Source organism: Strix uralensis, chromosome 3, assembly GCF_047716275.1.
Source record: "Strix uralensis isolate ZFMK-TIS-50842 chromosome 3, bStrUra1, whole genome shotgun sequence".
In the NCBI taxonomy this organism is placed as follows: domain Eukaryota; kingdom Metazoa; phylum Chordata; class Aves; order Strigiformes; family Strigidae; genus Strix; species Strix uralensis.
Genome location: NC_133974.1, coordinates 65,130,679 through 65,153,230, shown reverse-complemented (window position 1 = coordinate 65,153,230; position 22,552 = coordinate 65,130,679). Strand labels below are relative to the sequence as shown.

The 22,552-nt window shown below is 37.1% G+C and overlaps 1 protein-coding gene across 1 annotated transcript in view; it reads right to left on the bottom strand.

The window, feature by feature from the left end:
- PDE7B (phosphodiesterase 7B) overlaps window positions 1-22,249 on the bottom strand; it is a 181,659-nt gene extending 159,410 nt beyond the window's left edge. The window contains exons 1-2 of the mRNA XM_074862599.1: window positions 21,959-22,249; window positions 21,714-21,828 (exon numbers count right to left, since the gene is read on the bottom strand). Of these exons, the coding sequence (XP_074718700.1) occupies window positions 21,714-21,734 (21 nt within the window). The 5' untranslated portion in view covers window positions 21,735-21,828; window positions 21,959-22,249. The remainder of the gene's footprint in view (window positions 1-21,713; window positions 21,829-21,958) is intronic.
- Between the last annotated feature and the right edge of the window lie 303 nt (window positions 22,250-22,552).

The following is a 22,552-nucleotide window of genomic DNA, read 5'->3' as shown; positions in this document are numbered from 1 at the left end:
ATTTTTGTCTGGAGGTGATTTCCATGCAAGATGAGGAGCTATTCTATTGACTGTACTGGAAACCTGGATACTGCTGTCTTGCTGAATCGCATCCATAACAGGTAGAAACACTCTTTCTTAAGTTTGGTTTTTGTTTTGTTGGGGTTTTTTTTCCCCCCCTTTAAAAATGCAGGAATCTGTCCTCATTTCTCTGTTAAAAAAACATTGAGACTATACTACCAAGCATTTAAGAGACACAAACAGTGTCAGTTTAGTTCAGTTAAAATAAAAATAAAAAACCCCACACTCTCCTGTGAGTCTGTATTCTGAGAAAAACCCAACTTCACAACCTCCTCTTTTTCTCCCTGGACCTCTGTCTGATTTATTAGGTAAGTGATGGTGCTGATTGATTAGCCATCCAAGTACCCGATGCTCCCATAGTGTTTGCTTCCTAATTCAGGGACAGGTTGTTACTTTGTTTCATAAAGATGCAAATAGACATCAATGGGGATTTCAAGACAAGATATACTTCAGCTTTACAAATGCCTCAAACATATAATTTAAAGTTGGTTATGAATTTATATTTGTTACTTTCTCAGGGTCCATATTCAGCTGATGGACCCTCATTTAAGAAATCTAAATATTTTCTTCTAGAATACAAATCAATAGGCAGTGTTTTTTTAACATATGAATTTCTAAATAATACAAGTAATTTGGAATTTAAGTCCTGATTGCCATGTAGAAGTATTTGTTATACAGAACAAGAATCAACAGTACTAGCTCACATTTGAATGTGTTTGGGCATATACCAGGGTAACAGCCCTGCTGTTAGCATTAAGTAGCTAGTAAATGTATATCAAGTGTGCCCATTCTCAAAGACCTCTGAAGCACACAGAAACAGAGAAATACAAGAGGCTGAAATAATTAATTCTGATAAAATGTGAGACCATGAACCCCTACCAGACAAAGTTCTTGTTCTTATTTAAGTCAAGGTGTATAAACATACACGCAAAACTTCAAACACTGCCAAGCACTTAGTATACAGAAATAGAGATCCTTCCTTCTGCCCTTTTGCAAGTCTTACTTCAAATGAACAGTGATAATGAGACGTGACCAAAGGAAGAATGTACAACAAAGCCAGTAAGACCTCATGGGCCCAAACAATAGGTAAAGTGCCCATTCATTTTAGCATGGGCACTCTTTACACTATTACACAGAAATATAAAAATGTTAGGTGGCAACCATCACTGTTAACGCAGCCACACATGACAAATGAAATGGGTGTGCCTAGCATAAAATGTTATTACTAGGTTGTGCAAATATGGTAAATGACAATATTTATATGTCATTTACAAATGACAACTATTAGGAAGAAGCAATGTAAACACCGAGCAGGCACTCAGTGTTTCCCTACCAGGAACCTGTGAGAAATGCTCAGACAAGAGACTTAATTCAAAAGGTACTGAAATCAAAGAGAGACTCCCCTTGTATTTTAATGGGCTTTGGATTTGCTCTTAAATTACAAATAACACTGCAGTTGAGAATAAGAACCTTACCCTAAAGAAATAAGAACAGTTCATAGAATAATGCACTAAAAATTACTAACTTGAAAATTACAAAATGCATTTTTTTATTATGGAATGATTTTTTCTATTTTGTGGCATTACTGTATTCTCTTTCTGTTTCTGGCAAAGGAAATACCGCTATACTGTATATTCATCACAGCAGATTTCTCTATGTCAATGAACTAACCAGGAAACAAATAAGAGTTTGCAAGTGTAGTATAATTAAAGATTCTTCAAGATGACAAACACAGCTGTGCAAGGACCACAAATATGTAGGACTTACTTAAAAGCTTTTTACAGCTCTAGTATTAAAAGTCTGGCTCATTAAGAACTAGTAAGTCTATCACAGTTAGTGTCAAGGCTGACATCAAATATTCACCGAATTCTCTTTTCCCAGCCTAGTATGACTACAGGCCTGCTGCTACTGTGTTATTACAACAACTAATATGTGCGCTAGAAAAATTAAGAAAAAAAAATCTGTCATACACATGTACTGAGAGGCTTGATTAACACATTTAAAGTATTTTGAGTTTGTCAAACTGAAACACTTCACAAAATCAGCATCCAACTAATCTGTTGACTATTTCAGAAAACACTATTTACATGGAACCTTGTACAAACAACATAGCCTTGTGATTTATGAATTATTATAACTAGAATATGCTGTCACAGTTGGAAGGTTCAAATATTCTATTGCTAAAAACACACTGTAAAACTTGGACAGAAAGTGTGAGTAAGCCATGTAACTTTATAACAAAGTCTTGACTGTTGCTGATACTAATGTGATGAGGTTCCAAGGCATGCCTGTGTTAAATTAAATTATTTCAGCAGACTGTATACATACAGACAACATAGGAATCAAAACATACTCATTCACTTTCACTATATTGAATGCTGAACCAATTTTGGTTGCTAAACAGGAAAGAAACCTGTTACAGCTTCTGATCAGCTGCATCCCCTAACAGTTATGAACACAAAACACTCAAGTTCAACACCAGACCCAAGATAATTATTGCCAGCAGGTGGCCAAGAATTGGCAAATGCAATTAATCTATATCTTGTAATGGAATTTAAGGAGTCAGTTCATCGGAATTTAAGCAGTCACTTCATCACCTAGATGGGTGACTTTCTTCAGATGTTTCATGGAGGTGTATTTTTAGTGTGTAGCTACCAAAAAGGATTATGCCACAACACAGAAGTGTCAGAATGCCACATTTTGACAATTTCCACACAGCTATTTGTAGTTCTGCATCCAGATTCTCAATTTCTTATGCTGGTAAGAAGGTTCTTGGCTGACTAGTCACACTGAGTACAAATGAAGAGGTTCCTAACAATGGAAATAAGCACACTATAGCAATCAGCTTAGAGAAAGTGTCTAAATAGAAAAATAATTTTTACTTGAGAACAGAACAAATCCCACTCAGATACACTGAGATAATAGGTGTAGAGCTCCACATTACCAGAGTGTAAAACAATCTTGTGAAAAACTCCTTGGCCTTTCTTGATCAAGATAAATCGCACGGGTTATTGTATTAATCAAACAGGGCAGACTGGGACATGTCAGGAGATTTAATAAGTTCTGTGGAGTTTTGGTTCCTATTGTTACGCTAGTTCCTCATGGTTATAGTGATATTCTGGCTCTGTAGTAGTCCACAGGAGATTTATTATAGAGCTCATTACATTAATTTGATACACTTTAATTAAAATATTAATTAAAGATAACTGTAACAAGGGACCTGGAATGTGGTGTGTGATATCAGTTTCACAGAATGACATGTTGCTTCTCATCTTCAAATGTAGACTTTTAAGCAGGGCTGCCACACAAAAGTAGGCTTTTGACTTTATCTGTTGATGGTTTTCCAAGATTGTTCCCAAACTGATAACTATTTGGGCTTTTTACCTTACTTGTAGTAAATTTCAGTATGTATTGGTTAAGAGCCCTAGAAGTTTTCGGGATGTAAATCTCTGAATTATAAATTATTATTCATTATTAGTTACAAAAAAATTTGCAGCAGTAGGCTATTAGAGCAGAGCACATGCAGCTGATGCTTCTCTGTCTCTCTTTTGTATAACCCTGTCCCTCTAATACAAGCTATTAATCAATGGGTTCAGAAACATCCTCCCTTGTGAATTAATCTAGCAAACACAGGCAGCAGACATGCTTGAAAAAATTAGAATTTGTAAAGGTAAATGATGTGCAAATTACAATGTGGCTTCCCTGTGCACTGTCTTTGGAAGAGATACAAATAGCAATGCCTGGGCATGTGCACACACATACATACACGTAAACAAAATCAGGCCTTCAAATTACCTGTAGTAGAAATTATTTGGAACATCATAAGAAATGGAGCTCCTATTAATCTTCTAAAAACATAAATACTGAATGAAAGCATATGTTAGATTTAAAACATTTACTATCATGTTCCTTTTGAACTCTAACAGTATACTAATGGATGTGCCAGAAAAATATGAAAGCACAGACAACCTAGAAAGCCCAAAAGGGTACCTCATTGAATGTGAATTAATGGATAAGATGCACTGAAACAGAATTGGATCCGACTAATAATAGCAGCAACAGCCATATCACAGAATATCCTCAAAATATTCTGAAACAAAGTTTAAATTATCTGCATTGCTTTGCTAAAGAACTAAAGAAATGAATTTCTACATTTCCTTGAAATCATTTGTCGGCTTGACCCTCCCTGTTACAGAAAACTTTTTAATAGAGGGGTGTTCCTCCTGTCCTCTTCGTAGATGATATTGGCATTTACGTTTACAGCTGGTGCCTGCTGGCAGTCCTATCACACCTGCAGGGCTTCGCACTCTACCGATCTTATGTGTGTCATGTCTACTGCTCAGAGTCACAGGATGGTTGAGGTTGGAAGGGAGATCATCTGGTCTGTAGTCTGTCTTCCTAACACCCTCCATCAGTTATTTATACACAGTGGTAAGACCTTTGCTGAGACTTCTCTTCCCCAGGCTGAACTGTGCCAGCCTTCTCAGCCTCTCCCTGCATGACAGATCCTCCAATTCATCTTTGTGGTGCTTCACTGGACTCACTCCAGTAACTCCATGTCTTTCTTATAATGGGGAGCCCAGAACTGGATGCAGTGCTCTGGATGTGGCTTCATAACACTTGTTGTTAATAAACTATTAAGCCCTAATGATCTCAGTAGAAGATGTCATTAAGGATTGTGAATTAAGAAGGCCTACAAAGTTTTTGTTAAATCAAATCAAGACTGATTCAAAGGTAGGCTCACAATTTAATCTAACTCAGCAAGCATGGACCAAAAAGAGTAACTTCTAATGAAGGTACAGTGTGAATTCCTCAAAAAGACCAATCATTTCAGTTTTGTTTTCTCTGTTAAGTAAATATGAAGGATAACATCTAAATCACTGATAAAAATGTGACATCTGAAAAAGTTCTGCAATTCTTTAGCTCATTTTAACACACAAACATTGAGATATCAACTTATGCAACAGTTAACCAATGCAAATATCTAATCTTATTTTTGTGTGCTTCCATTGCTTCTCCCCTTTCATTTGTTATACTTGTTTCAACTTAAATGACCAAACTGGTGTCTTTCTGTTTGTGTGGCACCTTGATTATACAGCAACTAGCACAACGGAGATGGCGGAGGGAAACAGACATAACTGTAATGCAAGTAAATACATAGAGAGTAAAGACATAGGAAAAAATGTTTAGTGAAAACAAATATTCCTTTGTCTTTCATGCAGATCTGTCTTTAGTTTTGTATTTTAAAGGAAAGACAGACTTTGGTACGATATCATGAAACCATTTACAGATCATCTTTGACAAAATTTGGTGTAAAAAAAGGAAAACATGTTTTGTCACAATAGAAAGGTTCACTGTTCTACAAAAGTCTTGATCAGATTATTTCTGTTCTTTGATTTTTACTGATGAAGACAGGAGCAGAATCAGTTTAGCTGACAAATAGTTCTATATGTCAGGATTAAGCTGTCCAGTAGAGAAATAACTTTGCATTAAGAGAAGCCATACCAGATGAGAAAAACATCAAATCAGATATCTGACTGTCATGAATAGGTAATTTTTGCTTATTCACATAAAAATATAAAACATCTATTTGTATCTTGTTGCCATACATGTTGGTGCCGGTAATGGAAAATTTCTTCCTGATCCTGTGGAACACAAATTCATACTTTAAAATGTGAATATACTACCCTTACCTTTTGCAAACATCACAAATGTATTACAGTTCCCTTCTCACTCATTTCTAGTAGCAAATACGCCTTCAGATCATAATTACTTGGAATTTATACCCTTTTCTGCTAGTTCTCAAGTCCATCCTTCAATTAAAGGAACACTATATTAAAAAAAAAAATAGTTTGTTCACAGCAAGATGAACTTCTTCACCTTAAAGATAATGAAGCAAATTAAGCAAGACAAAAAAACCCTCTGCAGAACCCAGATACTACAGGGAAGCATTGTGGCTTTGAAACAGATGGCTCCTGTGGACCCGTCTTGTAACAAACTCCTAACTGCCATGTGGCCATCTGACATTTGTATCTGAATTAAGAGGCACAGTGTTCTTAAATAGCTATGGGAAACGCTAATTTGACATGATTATGATGTGTACAGAAAACCAAAGGTAACAAGATATTATGGATACATCTGATTTTGTAAGCTGTTTTTACTCTGTACTTGAAAATCAGCACTTTAGGCTTCCTACATGTTGTACTAGAAAAGGATGTTATGGATCAGTGATTTTTTTCTTGTAGTATTGAACCTATGCCTAGCGATACTCATTTTTACAAGAGTTCTACTCAGTTCATTCATGTAAAAATTCCCATTTGAATTCTAAATTACCTTTCTGCCGTAAGTAACAAATTCATTTATAAAGATTTAATAAGATCTCTAAGCAGGTCTGGAAGGCTAGCTTAGCTCATCATAGTATTGACTTGAATATATATTTTCTTTAAATTATTGTATTTTTATATTAATGTACTTGCTTTAAATCTTTACTTCTTACAGATAGTTTTATACCATTTTTAGAAAACCTTATATTTTAGGGAACAAACTCCTTTCCAGGTACTGTCATGAAATGAAAGGAGCATATTTTTTTTCCTCATTTAAAACAGAGAAAACTAAGACTGTGATATGTGATTTTCTACATATTAATATTAAGGATCAAGTACAAGTCAAATTTTACTGAGTTTGTACTAAGATGAATCACCAGTACAGTCTAACTTAATGGCACTACTTCAGTTTTTTTGTATTCATCCCTGGCATTTGATTTATTGATTCCTTTTTCCATCCTCATTTTAGTGAATGTTAATCTCTGGGGTTACTCAGCAAACAATGTTCTTCAACTGACTGTCCTAACTCACTAGTACCAGACCTGTCCCATCAGGAAAAAAACAACAAACCCTCTCAATAATATTAGGTAGACACTGCTAATAAAGAGCAGTGATATACTGTGGTATATCAGAAGACCTCAGTCACCCATATCATGGGCAGAACAGTCCCCAGGGATAGCCAGCAAGGGCTAACAAAGGTCACCAATGGCACCACGTGGTGTGCTGGGTGACTTGTCACCTACACGGTGAGGCACAGCCAGGCAGACGTCTCATCAAGTGATGGTCTGAGGGCGGGCAAATCAGGGGCACACTTGATCCACAAATGGCCTTCAGAATTCTGTAGAAGACATAGCTAAACAGGTCTGTAGACTAAACTTCCAGCAGGCAGAAGTACAATTAGAACTGCACTATAAAAATTAAATTGTGGAAACAGAGTTGCCTTCCTTTTTTTTTTTAGCAACAGATATATACATATATTTATTTTCTGTCTTTGTTGCTTCTTGATAGGATATTTCTGTTTATGAAGAATGACAAGTTTTGCTGTGCAGAAAAAGCTGCTGCTTGTCTGCTTTTGGAACAGACAATGAGAGTAACTTCCAGGCTGAAACCAGTCTCTTAAGAACAGCCAAGACCTGGAAAAGTCTGAGAATACAAATATACAAATCTTATTGAGTGTTTAGTTTGTTTCCTAGCAGTTAAACTATTTCCTAGCATTTAAACTATTCTGTGTCAAACTGCATCTTTTATCAAGACTTCCTACATCGTAGGGTGATATTACAAGAATAACGCACAGCTAATGTTTCAATGTGGCTGGTATGAGCTGAGGTACAAGAATAGGGAAAATAAAGAATGAGACAGGCCGCAAAGGCTAGAGGCCTCATGCATTGTTTGTTGTCAAACACTAATAGTCTAGTTTGATGTTTCTGAGAGTGATGTAAAACATGGGGTAACCTTTGCCCATTCCTTACTCTGGAATTCCCATGTACCAAACGCCACTGAGGCAGAGAAGATTCCCTGGGACGGCTGCCAGCACTGTGAGTACAGCTTGCTGAAAATAACTCGGTGCCAAGAAGATGCAAAGGGCAATCACTTAAAGGGAAAGATGCCATCAGAAGATTTAGCACAAGCACAAAAAAACTACAGCAAAAGGGAGAGAGGAATATGTGTATTTCAAGTGAGATCCAAGTGACAATTGCAAAGCAACCGTTGCAGTTTCTAGAACTTATTTCATTAGTTACAATAACTTCAGGTGCCTGTAGGCAAATTTATTTTAAATTTGTACTGATTTCTTCAGAATGATTAAGAAGCTGGAATCTAGACAGAGGCGTAGACTGATTTTCTGATGTGCTAGTGACAAGACAATGAAATAATTCTGCCAGGTTCATTGACTTATGAACAAATGTTTGTTGGGAGATATGATGAAGGCTATGTAACTGCAGTGTTAACCTTGTTATATCAGAATAAAAGATAGCAAGGGAAGACATTAAGAATGAGGCAGATTTCAGAAAGACACAAACTGTTAGATGGCTTGGCTCTTCAAAACAAAATGCAGTAGAGATTAGTTGCCAGAGTATTAACATAGAACTTACGTAAAACACATAAAACAGCAAGGCCATGTTGATAAAACAGGAGAGCAGGATTTTTCTTGTTATCAGACTCAGATATAAACTGAATGCCAAAACTGGAAACAATATTACTTTCTGTATGTAACATATACAACCCTCTTTCATACATGGATGATTACCGCAAAGCAAAGCAGACTTCTCCTTCCATGTATAAAAAGAGATTTTGGTTTATATCTACTAAGTTTTCTGTACCATGCAGTTTTTCAGGACCCGTTGACAGGTTATATACATCCAGTCATAGATCTGATCTTTCATCTTGTAAATTTCTGTTAGGCCCCAATTTTTTTCCCACATCTCTATTTAATAACTCACAAAAAATTAATAATTAGATTTTTTATACTGTTATAAAATTTAGAAGGATATACAAATATTTCAATCCACAGATACATTCTATCAGTTTTCCAAAACAACCATTGAATAAACATTTTACAGAATTTCTAAAAATGTTATCATAATCGAATAATCAATTGCTGGTGCTCTGAACTAGTATTGTCAAGACCTGCAGAGACACTGGAATTCACTCAGTATTCAAACACTCCTAAATGTAAAAGTATTCACATGATTAAATACATTGTTAAAGATCTGAAAGATTCAGAGTATTTAAAATCACCATTCTCCATATGAAAAAAAATGCATGGCCATATTATTGTTGAGGAACACATTATTTGCAGGTACTGCCATCATGATTTTTCTTTTACATATTAAGTAAAATTGCCATAATAAATTCTCAAAGAATGTGTGAATGGTCCAGATATTCACACGTAATGAGATGTCACAGGGTGAACCAGTGAGGGTAATATATGTTCTCAAGTAAATAAGTAATGATCCTCATTACTTCTTGCTTCTAAACATCAAACCCTTAAGTTTCCAACACTCTTCTCAGAGTTTTTTCTATTTTATCCCTCATCTTCAAGGGTGAATACTTTCCAGTACTGCATAAACTAGGGCTATAGTATCACTTCTTTATGATTTGCTGTCTCAAATATTATCTTTTAAACACGTCATGATTTCTTTGAAAAATTGGAAGAAATATATCTTGCACTTGGAAAGGGAAGTGTTGATGAATATGATAATTCTGTTTCTTAGCAGTTCATTTTGAAATTTTGTGGAGATGTCTCTTATACAAACAATCTTTATCCTGATGCTGGAGACAGCCTTTATGTCACCAGAATCATGAGGTCAACCATTGTAAAGAAATCTGTGTAAAGCTGGGCCCAAGCCCCCGAGTGCCACGATGCTGAACAGACTAAATATTTCTATGGGTAGCCAGTGTAGAAATAATGGAGGTCAAAAGATCAAGATTTGATGGAAAAAAGGAGAAAGAGTGATGAAATAGACTTAATATCAGAAAATTTATAGTCAGTATTGGATGGAAGAAGGTGCATTATTACAGATGTTTCAGATAGCAAGATACAGTGCAATTTTCCCCCGTCGTTCTCTGTATCCACCCTTTCCCATTTCTTCCTCCTCCACCCTTTCATTCACTATCTGCCTGCACTCTTCCCGCACAATGCGAAGCAGAGACAGGCTTTTGCCTCAGAGACAGCAAATTCTCTGACGGAGGTTCTGTTTGGAGCCATGCAGCCTTGGATGTGGCCAGTGATGCTAGGAAAGGTACACTGTTAGCAGAGCTATGGGATCAGACAATTTAGCAGCCTCTGCTGTGGGGGCTCCTATAGGGAACATAGCTCCACGGGATGTAAGGTTTCCACCCTGCCTGCTCTAACAAGTCTGTGCTTTGGGTTCAGCTGGAGGCAGGTACAGCTGGCACTCAGTGTGCATATGATAGGTGAACTGAACCCTTAATTTTTGTTTAAAAAAAAAATAAAATAGATGTTTGAAGTCATTCTATCCTCAGTTTAGGAAGAACTCCAAATGCCTAGGATACAGAGCAATCTTCCATCACAAATTATTTATTTTACAAAATGCCAAATTTCCATAGTAGAAGACTCTGTCAACATAAACTGCTTATACAAATGTTTGGTTGTTCTACAGTCAAATAACTAGATTCATACACAGAGAATAGAAGATCTAAATATTACATTTAAACTCTTAGATCTAAATATTATATTTAAACTTAAAGTTAGTAAAAAAAATTTTTCTGAGTTAGAAAATCTGGAGTGACAAAAGCTTGCATCTCCAACTCTTATAAGATATTTACGCACAGATAGAGAAGCCATTTCCAAAAAGTAGCCTTTAATACACTTGTGTTTCCCAAGTTTCTCTCTGTGGGGAACAGAGATGTCTTACTTAAATGAGTCTTACTGATCTGACTAACCTGTTATGTACAATATTTTCATACTCTGCTGGTACTGCAACACACTTTGCAACATAGAGCAATAGCCTTAAATAATCTCTTAGCTCAATACAATTTTTCCTTAGTTAGTATTTCTTTTGATATGAGTCTGAACATGATATCACGTTCTTATCTGGGATCCAAAGTCTCTGAGACCACCTCTGCTTGCCTTTCTCCCCTTCACTCTGTCATCAGTCATAATCAGAAATGTTTCTGATGTTTCCTGGTAGCCGAGGACATACCTTATGCCTGCCTACAGTCTGCCTTAAGGCGATGCATCAACTTCCTGTAAGGATCTGCTCAGAGTTCAGGACAGTGTAGTTGTAATGGTCCAAATCAGAAGACAAAAGATTCTCTTTTCTTTGATATTTCATATTTTTTTTTAAATTAGATATAAAATTCTTTATCCCTAAATGTAGTAATAAGTCAATTTTCTGTCTTTGTTTTTCTACTCTCTAAAGAAAAAGAATTTAAAAAAAAGTGATAAAAGAAAAAAATGGGAAGTTTTCAGAAGTAGCAAGCAGCTGTTGTGAATGTAATATAAAATAGAAGAGAAAATATTGCATTAAGCAAAAGCTCAAGAGTTTAAGGAAAAATAAAACACATATGCTTATGAGTTACAAAAAATATTTTATATTTCTGAACAGTAGTGAATGTAAAATATTTGCCCCAGCATGCATTCTCTAGTTCTTCTACAGAGTAAAGGGTTAGCTGAGATAACTCTGCTTCTCCTAGTGGTGTGCAAATAGCATTAATTTTATTTTTAATAAATAATAAATAAAATTCATATTATAATGAAATTATAATCAGTAACCGTTTGGCTATTTCCGGTATTACAGTGTGCAACCCTTTTGAAAACTCTGGCCTACCATTTTGTTGAAGTCTACCATAGCATGGCTGATGTGACATATTTGATATTTTGATTTTAAAAAATTCTGAGGACCTCACAAACACAGCAAAGGCAATGGGAGCATTAGGTGCTCCATCAAGGCACAGGTTCCAAAATGAGCTCCCCAAAACATTTTAAAGGAGCAGATAATTTAAGAAATTCTGAGTCTGGTCCTTAAAAGAAACTTTGTTTAAAGGAAAAGTGTTGGAGTGACCACGTCAAACTACAACTTTGTTTCTATGCCTCTATTTGTAAAAATAGTAACTGTAAAACTTCTCTTAAAAAACCCTTTTTCTTTATTTGTCAATGAGTTCAGAAACATTATCTTTCTAAATTATAGTTTTCAGTAATATATCCTTTTGTACTAGACTCTTCTACAACAGTGAATGCTATTGCATGCATGTAGCATGAAAAATGTCTTATCATTTCTTATACCACACATGATAATGTCACAACTTAGGCTGACTCATATCTGCCTGGGCTAAGACCAAGGCCATTCCCTTTCACATGACTGGCTTTCCCATGAATGCCTCTTCCAGCCCAGAGGGACTGCGGGAACACTGCCTGAGGTTCATGGGCAAGATGCAGTGGAACATTAATTAGTAAACCACCTGTGTGCTCAGCAGGTACTTGACTCTGACAGGCATTGAGGTCAATTTAAGGGACCAGCTGAAAATTACACCACCACTAGTGATTCTTGTAGAAAAATCTAGTGGTGGACTGACTCTTCACAAAAGCTTTCCAGATCTCCTTGTTGCTGAAATCTACAGGTATCCTATACCTCAGAACCACCCTATCACTCTCTACAGTGCAGATTATTTGTAGCCAGCACATACAAATCTGTAGTGTCAAATGTGAGGGCAGAATATGTTGAATCTTATCTCCCAACAGCAACCACAAGAGCAACTGTGTTGACAGTATTATTCATATGTGACTTTTTAATATAAATTAGCTAAACCAATTTTTTCTCTCTGCTGCACTCAAGTGGCACTTCTCTGCAAAATTCAGTGTTATCACAATTCAGATCCCAATTTGCCACAAAGGATACCTTACAATAGTGACTTTATAAATTAATTATTGTCTCATATATTTGCAACATGGACAGGAACTCCCTGGTTTGTTCAAAGGCATTAGATTTGCTTGCATTGAACTTAATAAAGTGTAAAACAGTCTAGTTAATGAAGAAATTGTTAACATCAGATTGTGACTAATTTTCTGTCTGCTACTAGGAGAAACAGCATTAGTTCCCGTGCCAGAACCTATAAATCAGTGTGGTGAAAAGGGAATTTTTAGACAAGTGTTCTCATGAGAAAATGAGGGTAACTAAGAATCAAAAAGGAGAAATGTCCCTTTAATATAATCTTTCAAAAAATGTCTCTAGAAATTGAGAAAGTAATGCAGAGGCTTTTGAAGTTCTCCTAAAATGGGAGCTGAAGAAGGTCAGCTGTCAAAGTACTGTCAACAGATGACAAAGGGTGGCTTCATAGCACTGAGGTCTCTCTGCTAATTGTTTTCTATCTTTTAAACATCTGTACCTTTTGAGACTTTTTTAGAGAATGGTTTGTTTATTTGCAAACTAATTTTCATCAGCTATCATAAAAAGGTGTAATGCCAAACACAGATTGACATTAAATGCTTTTTGCTTTATTCCTTTATGAAATGTGAAATAGTTTTTATTAATACTTAAAAAACAACAGAAGTCAGCTCAGGCTTGTTCACATTAGTAGTAAACATGACTAAAAGTTAAAAAAGCATTAACCAAGTGCTGCTTTGTGGGTTTTTAAACTAAACTGTAGAATTTAAAAATTCTAATGTAGTGAGACCAAGCTGCAGTCGTGTATTAGGTGGTCCATATGAATGTGAGGCTGCCCCCCAAGAGGCTTTCTTTCCATCTGACATGTTTAAACATTATAATCCTCTCTTTCTCATATCATTGGATTTAAAACAATGTTTTATAGCATTTAAGCAAAAAATAAAAACCAACTCACACTCCTTTACTCTGCTAGAGAAGACCAAAGGGCTAAATTTGCGGGAAGGATGAGAAGAATAATACATCTGTGGTGCATGTGCAAGCCTCTTTTTGAAGTGTGTTTCACAGATGAAAATAAGCACTACAAGGAAATCTTAACAATCTCTTCAGCACTATATAGTTATATAGTTATCACATAAATAAACCGTGGAGTGCTGTTGGTTTTTTTTTCACTTATTTTCAAAAAAACCCCCCAAAAGTAGTACTAGGTCTACTGGGAGGAGGGTGAGGATTGCTGAAAGATTTGGAAATTCAAGAGTTCAGTGACCTTTGAGCTTTCAATTCAGGCACTATAAAATAAAAAGACCTAAACAGACTTTTCAAAATGGTCACCAGATTGGAACCAGATTTTCAGTCACCTTTACCCACTAGCAGGCACCCAAAGCAAGCAAAGTCTCTGTGCCCCTCAGTCCTCACAACCAAGGTGGGAATTCTGTAGTAGTGGTGAGATTTTTTTCCCCTCAAAATATATCCGGGCTTTCCTCTTAAAATAACAGTTTGTTGGAACAAAAGCTGTTCAGGAGGAGGTGCTCATTTGGAGAAAACGCCCAGTAGAAAGGTTTCTTGGGTCCAGGACAGAATTCCTGCCTGAAACAACCTTTGTGTGCCACTACAGCAGTGGAGGAGCTCTGGTTTCATGCCAGGGCTCAGCATGGGGCAGTGGGCTGTGGGCTCCGTCTGCCAGGCCCTGTGAACACAGAGTTCAACCCTTGGGGGTCACTGCAGTGGTAATCCACCCTAGGAAAGCCAACACAAGCAGAGAGGGAACTTGAATGTTTTTCTCTCATACCCTCTTGAGAGCACTAACCACAGGCTGTTGGCTACTTCTGTCTGAGGTAGAATGGGAAAACATTACCCAGGCAAGCTCTCGTGGGCAGCAATTTTTCAGATCTGGCCATTTCATTTAGATCCTAAAGTGAATTTGAGTTTTTTTGAAAGCTTGAACAATTCTATCAGCTTTGATGATGATATATAGCACGAACTTCATTCAACATACTCATGTTGCACTGGTTTTTATTACCATACTATTACAGAGGTTGTATTTTGGTAGTGGATAATATTATTACAAATATAACTTTGTGGTTCAAAGAGACAGGATGTTATAGCCTTACTAGATGAAAAATATATTTTGTGATACAGTGCAGTACATGTTGGTCCCTAAACAAAATTATATCCCTGTTATTCTTCAGCTTTTAAAATTATTACTTACATAGCTGTGTCACTGAAGCACATCATGGTCTATACTGAAAACAAGCGAGATCAGCCCCCTCTGTATTACAAACATATACACTTTAGCAGATGCAAGCACATAAGCTAAAAATTAACTGTGAGCTTGTGATTTCAAATAAAATCTGGTAAACACTTTTTTTTCTGTGAGAAAGGGAAGGAGAGAAGGGAGGTTTAGAGGATGATGGAAGGGAAAGAATGCATTGCAGCTTCTCTGGAGTCATCAAAAGCAGCCGATGGTACCGCAATGCTGAGGAAGTTATGGGAAACTGGTATGAAACAGGTATGGCAAAAGGCTAATGAGCCTAAAATTTGATCTAACTGGTGAAGAGAAGGAGGGCTTATAAGAGTGAGAAGCTCAGCAGGTCTGATATTTCACAGATATAAATTAGTGAAGTCCTATTAATGTCAGCAAAACCATGTCATTTTACACTCTCACACACTGGTCCAATTTGAGTCTTCTTTTTATCTTTCAGTTGTTCTGCTTTTTAAAGCAGTCCTACAAAAACAAAGCAACTGTGCACCTGAGGAATTTGCTTGGTGCAGAAACACATTCCAGTTTTATCTTTCTAGCTGGCACGTATAGTTTATTCAAGAAAATGCGGGGGGTATTTTATTAAAAGAATTATAGAATTTGTAAAATATACTTTCAGTATAGTAGTTCTCTCTCTACAGTATATTATTTTCCACTTTATCTAGTATTATAAGGGCATTTTCGAGAAGGTTTTTTAGTAACAGTGTTCTCAGATATAGCATAAAGCAACTCACTGTCCTCCCAAGCCTTGAACAGGCAAAACTCCCTCCTCTCCTTTGCTGATGTGTGCAAGTTCTCCTTTATTAATCAGGACTAATTATTGTTTTCCTGGATGTCTTACAGTCTTCTAATGACCATATTGATTAAACTGGAGATACACTGCCTAATTAAATTTATGATGGCCGTTCTGATGCCACTTGAACATTGTTATTAATAGATACACAGATATTACAGCAGTGTGTGAAACAGAAATGCCTATGAATAAGTAATATAGAGCCAAGTAATATATCAACATATGAAACAGAAAGGGGCAGTAGCCTGTTTCAACGTGGTTGTCAGTTCATACAAAGCAAGAAGTGTGCTTTCTCCATGAAGACCTCATGCATCTGCTTTCATCTCTCTCCGAGTGTCTGAGTTCTCCTTCCCAGCAGCCTGGTATGCAGCAAGTCCTCATTCTATCTATATAACCTTCTCAGAGGTTTAAAGCCAAGTATAAGTGGTAAGTTGAGGGAAAGGCAAAACCAAATGTCAGCTGTTGCCCTTATTTAGTGTACTTCAGTGTGCAGCTGCATACATAAGTGAACCTTACAGCACCGCTACACACTCAGTTCCTTGTGGAAACTGGTGCTCTTCTACAGAAATATTAAGCAGATGCTGGCCTCTGGGGCTGTCAAATCAGAGGTCCTAGTTCTTGTTCTGTACCAGGATTGTCATACATAAAGGGGAAAAGAGCTACACCCTTTGGATGACAGCTAAATGCCTGGGAAAGTACTAAGGCATTTCATGCCAATATGTGTTCGTTTCTAAAGCACAGCAACCACCTAGGAATTGTCACCCCTCTTTCAAGGAAAAAGTCCTTGAAAGTCCTAAATATGGGGTCTACCACCCCATATTAGGACAAGCCCCAGAGCTTAGCCAGTCTTCACAAGCACTGCAGGAAGTGTACTATGGGAAAAAGGTTGGGTAGGGGGAAAGAAAGGGAATAAGAACATGAGAGTACACATCCTTTCTTTCAGGAGGAATAAAGCGCAGTTTCCAAAGGGAGCAGAAGTGATTACACAGTAGCTTAATATCATCCTCCAGGAGTTCTCTAGTTGAAGTTGAGGTTTCTTAATTTCACTTTTACAGATGTCTATTTCTCTGAGCCATCACTGAGTTGCTGAATATTGCAGCCAAAACATGCCTACCTCCAACTTTATTCTTGGAAAGGTAATGATTGTCCTTTCTAAAACATTTTTCCTAAATCCAGACGGGTTATCACAGACTCTGCTATGAACAAACATGTAGAAAACTGTATAGAGATCCTGTCAGCAGTTGCCCTATAAGTGTGTTTTTCTGCCTGTGTGACAATTAGCTAAACTTAGTTTGACAGGAGATTCTGTGCTCTACTTCTAAAAACTTTACACTGCCAGCATTAACACATGCCACAGTGAGATATTAGTTGGTGAGTTTTCTCATACCAGGAATTTTTGTGGGTAACTAGTGTAAACCTACCGGCTGAGGAAAAAAAATACCTCTGCAACTATCTTCTTCTAAATATTTGTTTCTTATTTTTAAAATAACCTACTCAAAGAGAAATAAATCTTGATGTTTGTATCTGCATGCAATTCTTTAGCTAAACTGTAACAAATTTGTCTCTGTGTGTGACTGGGAGAATCCTAACTGCTCCTCCCCACCTATTAAGAGGGAGAGATCATCAGCTATGTTTATCCATCCAGGCAACCTGGATGTCTTTTTTGGTTGGATAGTAAGCTAGCAGAAGCATATCATATACCACCATTAGACTATGTGGTTTAAATAAGTAGCTAAACTGAGTTCTCATCCATCCTCACTCACAACCCCCACTGGGAGGAAGAATGGAGTAAGAAAATCAAACTCAATAGGGTCCTTTCATTAGTTTAATTTCTATAGTTCAACACTTTACATAATAAAACGATAAAGCTATAAATTTTTTTCACTAAGAACAGAACAAGTGAAAAATGAATATCAAAAGTACAGCACTGATGGACTGCAGATACCACACTATTAAATGTGTGCAAAAGAAATGCTTAAATCATTTGACTGTTGTTTTTTGAGAATTGTCTCTGCCCCAACTTTTGACTTACAGTTTTGCCACGGAAGTCTGGCTTCTGGAACTGCTCTCTCTTCTATCTGATCTGGCTCTGATTTGTTAATTTTCTACTTTAAAACTGGAGGCTTTAAAACAGATAGCTATCACTAGCCCAGATCTGAGCACTGTGAAGCCTAGCAATGTATCTCCTGAATCCCACAGTCTGTTACAGGAAAACAGAAATGATAAGTTCAGACGTTCAAATATTGTTTTCTAGTGCAATTTTCTTGGAATGCTACTGTAGTAAGAATAATAATAAAAAAGTGTTCTAAACAATTTTCACAAACATACAGAAGAATTCTTTTTGCTAAAAAATCTTTCAGAAGTTGACTTTGCATTTTAAATTTCTATAAATTGATTAAATAAATTGTCTTAAATACAACAAGTAAATTTTTTCTCTCTTGTATTTATACAAAGCTAATACTTCAGACCTGGAAAATACCAACTACTATCAGAAGACACATTTTTTGATTTCCACTCATTTACTGTGAAATCACAGAAAAATGTTACCAGCCACCCTCATCTGATTGCATATGTGATGCTTGGCTTTGTGGCCCAGTTTTTTAGCTACTGTTGTTCATCTTTAGCAGCCTAAAAACACTCACCAGAGAAAGCGAAGGCACTGGAACTTCTGAACTGCTTTGGACACTTAGACTACATGTCTGTGTGTCCCAGTGCCCCCAGGGAATAAACTCTAAATAACATCAGTTCCACATCCTGAAGCTTGTGACTGAAAAGTGCAATTTTCACACTAGATATAAAGCCAGTGAGCACGGAAAGTATAAAGAATGATGTCCCTGCTTTCTGGCTGAGGAACAAGAAAAGTGAATGCTGTAATTCCAACATAGAGAGTCCCATCTTCCACCCAATATGGATGTGGGAGGAGAAATACTGAGCCATCATTTCATTACAAAACACTTAATTTTGTTCTGGCAGCTGGTAGGACCCCAGCTGTCCCTTTCACTTTCACCCTGTGACAAACACATGGAGTGCTGTAATAATTGCAAGCACAAAAATGGAGAAAAGATGAACAATAGTGAGTTGCTAAGAATGCTCATTTACATGGGATGTTTTCCTGGCTGCTCCAAATCACTTGTTTTTCTGTTAGCTCAACTGCATCAAGAGCTGTTGGCCATATATCTACCTTGATTACAGGACAGATTAGATCTTAAAGATTTTTATGATTAAATAGAGGTGTCAGGTTTTAGTCTATTGACAGTAATGACTTGGTTAGTAGCAGGCATTTCTGCTTCATACAGCTCCTATAAAGGAAATTACCAGTACAAGAAAAGTTTTTTCCCTATGAGATTGAAAAATTACAAGAAAACCATATATACGTCACAAAATTTCAATTTTCAGACTGTTTCTCATTAAAGTATGCTTTAACTATTGGCAGAAGAACCATGGGGTGAACGAAGAGGAACTACGTATGACTGAATGTCTCAATTATACTTCATAATTGCAATGAAGACACTGGAAAATCAGTCTGCTTGAATGACCTACCTAGAGGTCTGGTAAGGGCAAGCAGAAGGCTGGGTTTCAGAAGGGATAAACACATAAACAGGGAGGAAGGGGAGGAAACAGCTGCTGTTATAATGGTATATTTATATACTAGTTTACAGAACTAAACATTTCACAGTTTTAAAAAGCGATCTGCAGTACACTGGATCAGACTCAGCAGACTATGCCTTACTCTGCTGGAATCACTAGAACTTCACTGGTGACAACTCTTGTCCACGCTACGGAAATAAACTCAGAATGAGCAGCCACTCATATCACATGAGAATTCTGCAATACAGAATTATTTTTTGAGACAATGTGACTGCAAATATCAGTAAGTGTTTCACCCCCTGCAGAGATGCCAACCTTAAATTGTATTTTGTTCTTGATGCTGAATTGAGAATATTCAGAGAAAGCACTGCAGAGAAACTTTTCTTACTAAAGTAGAAAACCAGTGTCATTTCCTCAGCTAAGTCTACTTAGCATATTTACTATTAGTATCACCAGCAGTAGTTGCTACGGAACACAGATGCAGCAAAATGTGGGTTATAGAGCTTAAAAAATAAGCCTCTCTAAAAAATGTTTATCAAAAAAGTGAATAATTTAGTTCTAGGAAATGATTATAAACAAATGTCTTACAGATTGTCTTTTGGAAACTTGGATATCCTCATGTAGTTACGGGGTTGTTCCTTACAGAACAGGCTATAGTCCCTACAGACCGAAGCTTCTCCTTAGTCAAATTTACTAGTTAATCATCTAACAAATACTATACTAACCTTTCTAAACTTGGGGCTAGAGAAGCAGTGCTTTAGTTTTTGAAAACAGCTGGCAGTTCACGTAGGAAGATTTTGGGGAGGGCTGAGGAGGAGAGAATGGCATGGAGATTACAGAATAACAGTTCAACTAATGAAGCTTGACTTTGGGTTGTTGGATGATATGAAAAAAAATATCCTCAAGTATCTCCAAAGAGATGGGGCACTAAAGAGTTTATCTGTGACAAGCCTCTTTGTTTCTGCAGTCATCTGTGAAGATACAGCAAAGGAAATGGAGGAGCTGCAGTTATGCATTTGCAATACACGAAGTCCTTGTTTTCCCACTAGGCACTGCAGAATAGCAATTGTCCATTCACAGCACATATCACATCCTCTGCATTTCAGAGCTAATATTTTTGCAGTCCTTAAGCTAGCATGCTTCAGTCTAGTGTAGTTAAATTTTGTAACCCTTTGAGGTGCATTGCATGAGGTAGGTGTGCTCATGTTCTCTTTCTTGTTCTATAAATTGTTTTTTCAGGTATAATTTTTAAAGTCAAACTAAAAGGTTTCCAAATTGCAGAGGGTTTATATCTACAGCAACATTTCAAACAGAGCTGTAAAAAGTCTTGCTTCACAAACTGGAGAAATATGAAGATTGCCAGTCATTGAGCATACCTGTATATTAACCCAATTAACAATAGAAATTGGTTGTGTTGGCTAAAATTATTTTTAAGACCACTCATGCACACACACACACACACACAAGCTCTGACAAGTGGCTCCTTCTCTTGTATTTTAGAATCACACTCCTCAAAACAATGTTAGTTTTATGCTAGCAGTTGCTTTCATTTCCTGCAGCACACACTGTCCACTGTAATGCTGCAATACTCATTCAAGGCAGATCACTAGCTCAAATATGAATTGAAACTATATGCCATCAAACAGATGTCAGGCTACATTACTTCAACTTCCAAGCAAATTTCCACTTTTTTGTGTTTAAGTAGCAAAAGCTATCTGAAAACTGGTGTTGATACAAGATGATCAGCTCCCTCCCTTCCCACTGAGGATCTGCTTGTAAGTCAAAGTGCAGGCAGCTTCTTAATTTTGAACTTCTGAACCCAAATCAAATAAAGCAATCTAAGCATATAGTAAAAAAAATGATGTGGTACATGTAGTCCTAAAAATGAGGCCGATATTCTTTTCTGCTTGACCTGTTTATTTCCAACTCTTTCTCTCTCTGCTCTAACTCTCAGACAAACTCACAGCCCCCTCAGGATAAGACTGAGTTTCTGCTTTCTTTTCCCTTCATCTAAGCCAGCCAAGTCCCAGGTCTCCTCTCCTGCCATAGAGCAGTAGGAAAACATATAGAAAAAGCAATCACACTTTCATCAGTGCTGTCAGAAAGGACTACAATAATAGATTGTTCCTGCAATCTTCTTTTGCCATCAAATGGTTAAATCAACATAAGTTAAAATTTTCATCTAGTCTGAATAAAAAGGGAGGAAATTCAAAAACCGGTTGCTGTAGTAACAATCACCAGTAAAAATATTTTCCACTAAATAATAGTATTATCTCCCTCTCCCCCTCACATTTTTAGTTCCCCTTCAAAAATCATCATGCTGCCTCTTTTAGATTTGCTGTACATACCTCAACCATTAAACAAGACATTTAACCATAGTGGCAGTTCTGTGACCTTTGAATGCCGTGAAATCTCTAAGCGGTGCAGCTTGTTCATGAAGACTTGTACTGCAGAATCCAGTAACTGCATCCAGGATTAGGAACAGAATTAAGTAACAACAGCAAACAAAAACGAAAAAGAAAAAAAAAAAAAAAGGAAAAGAAAAAAGAAAAGAAAATGTCCCCAGGTCCCCCAACCCAGCCAATAAAACCACCTTAAGAAGCAAAAAGACTCGGGAAGAGAGTGCACTTTTCTGCCAGTGTAGGGCTGGGTAGAGCTGAGCTTGCTGCAGTCCGCCCGCCGCGCGAGGAGCGAGGCCGCGCAGGGCTGGGAGGTGCTGTCAACTGCCACGGGCGAGCCCGAGCAGACCAATCCGCCGCCGCACTGCCAGCGCCGTGCAGTGAAGCCTCTTCTGTTTATGTTTCCTCATTTCAGGAGTGACGTCAAAGGGTTTAGTTTTTCCTCTGCATGTGCTATTAATTTTAAACGACTACTATGGGAAGAATGTGGCAGTGATTTAGGCAGGCTACCCTACTCGAAAGAAACCGGAGTCATGATTTATCTGTCCTGCATTTAGCTTAGAAATATTTTATAATGAGAGGTACCGGAAAGATCCAAAATACCCTCACAAAATGGGGAGAGGCTATAAATATGCTTATATATATTGAAGTGTTCTTAAATATACCCAAGATGTTTCCTGGTGAGAGCTGGATATCTGTGTGGGTAGTGGTGCAAAATCAGACCTGATTCTGCCCTTGCCCTGAAGTAAATAGGGACCTGCTCTCTAAATTCAGTGGTGTCACACCAG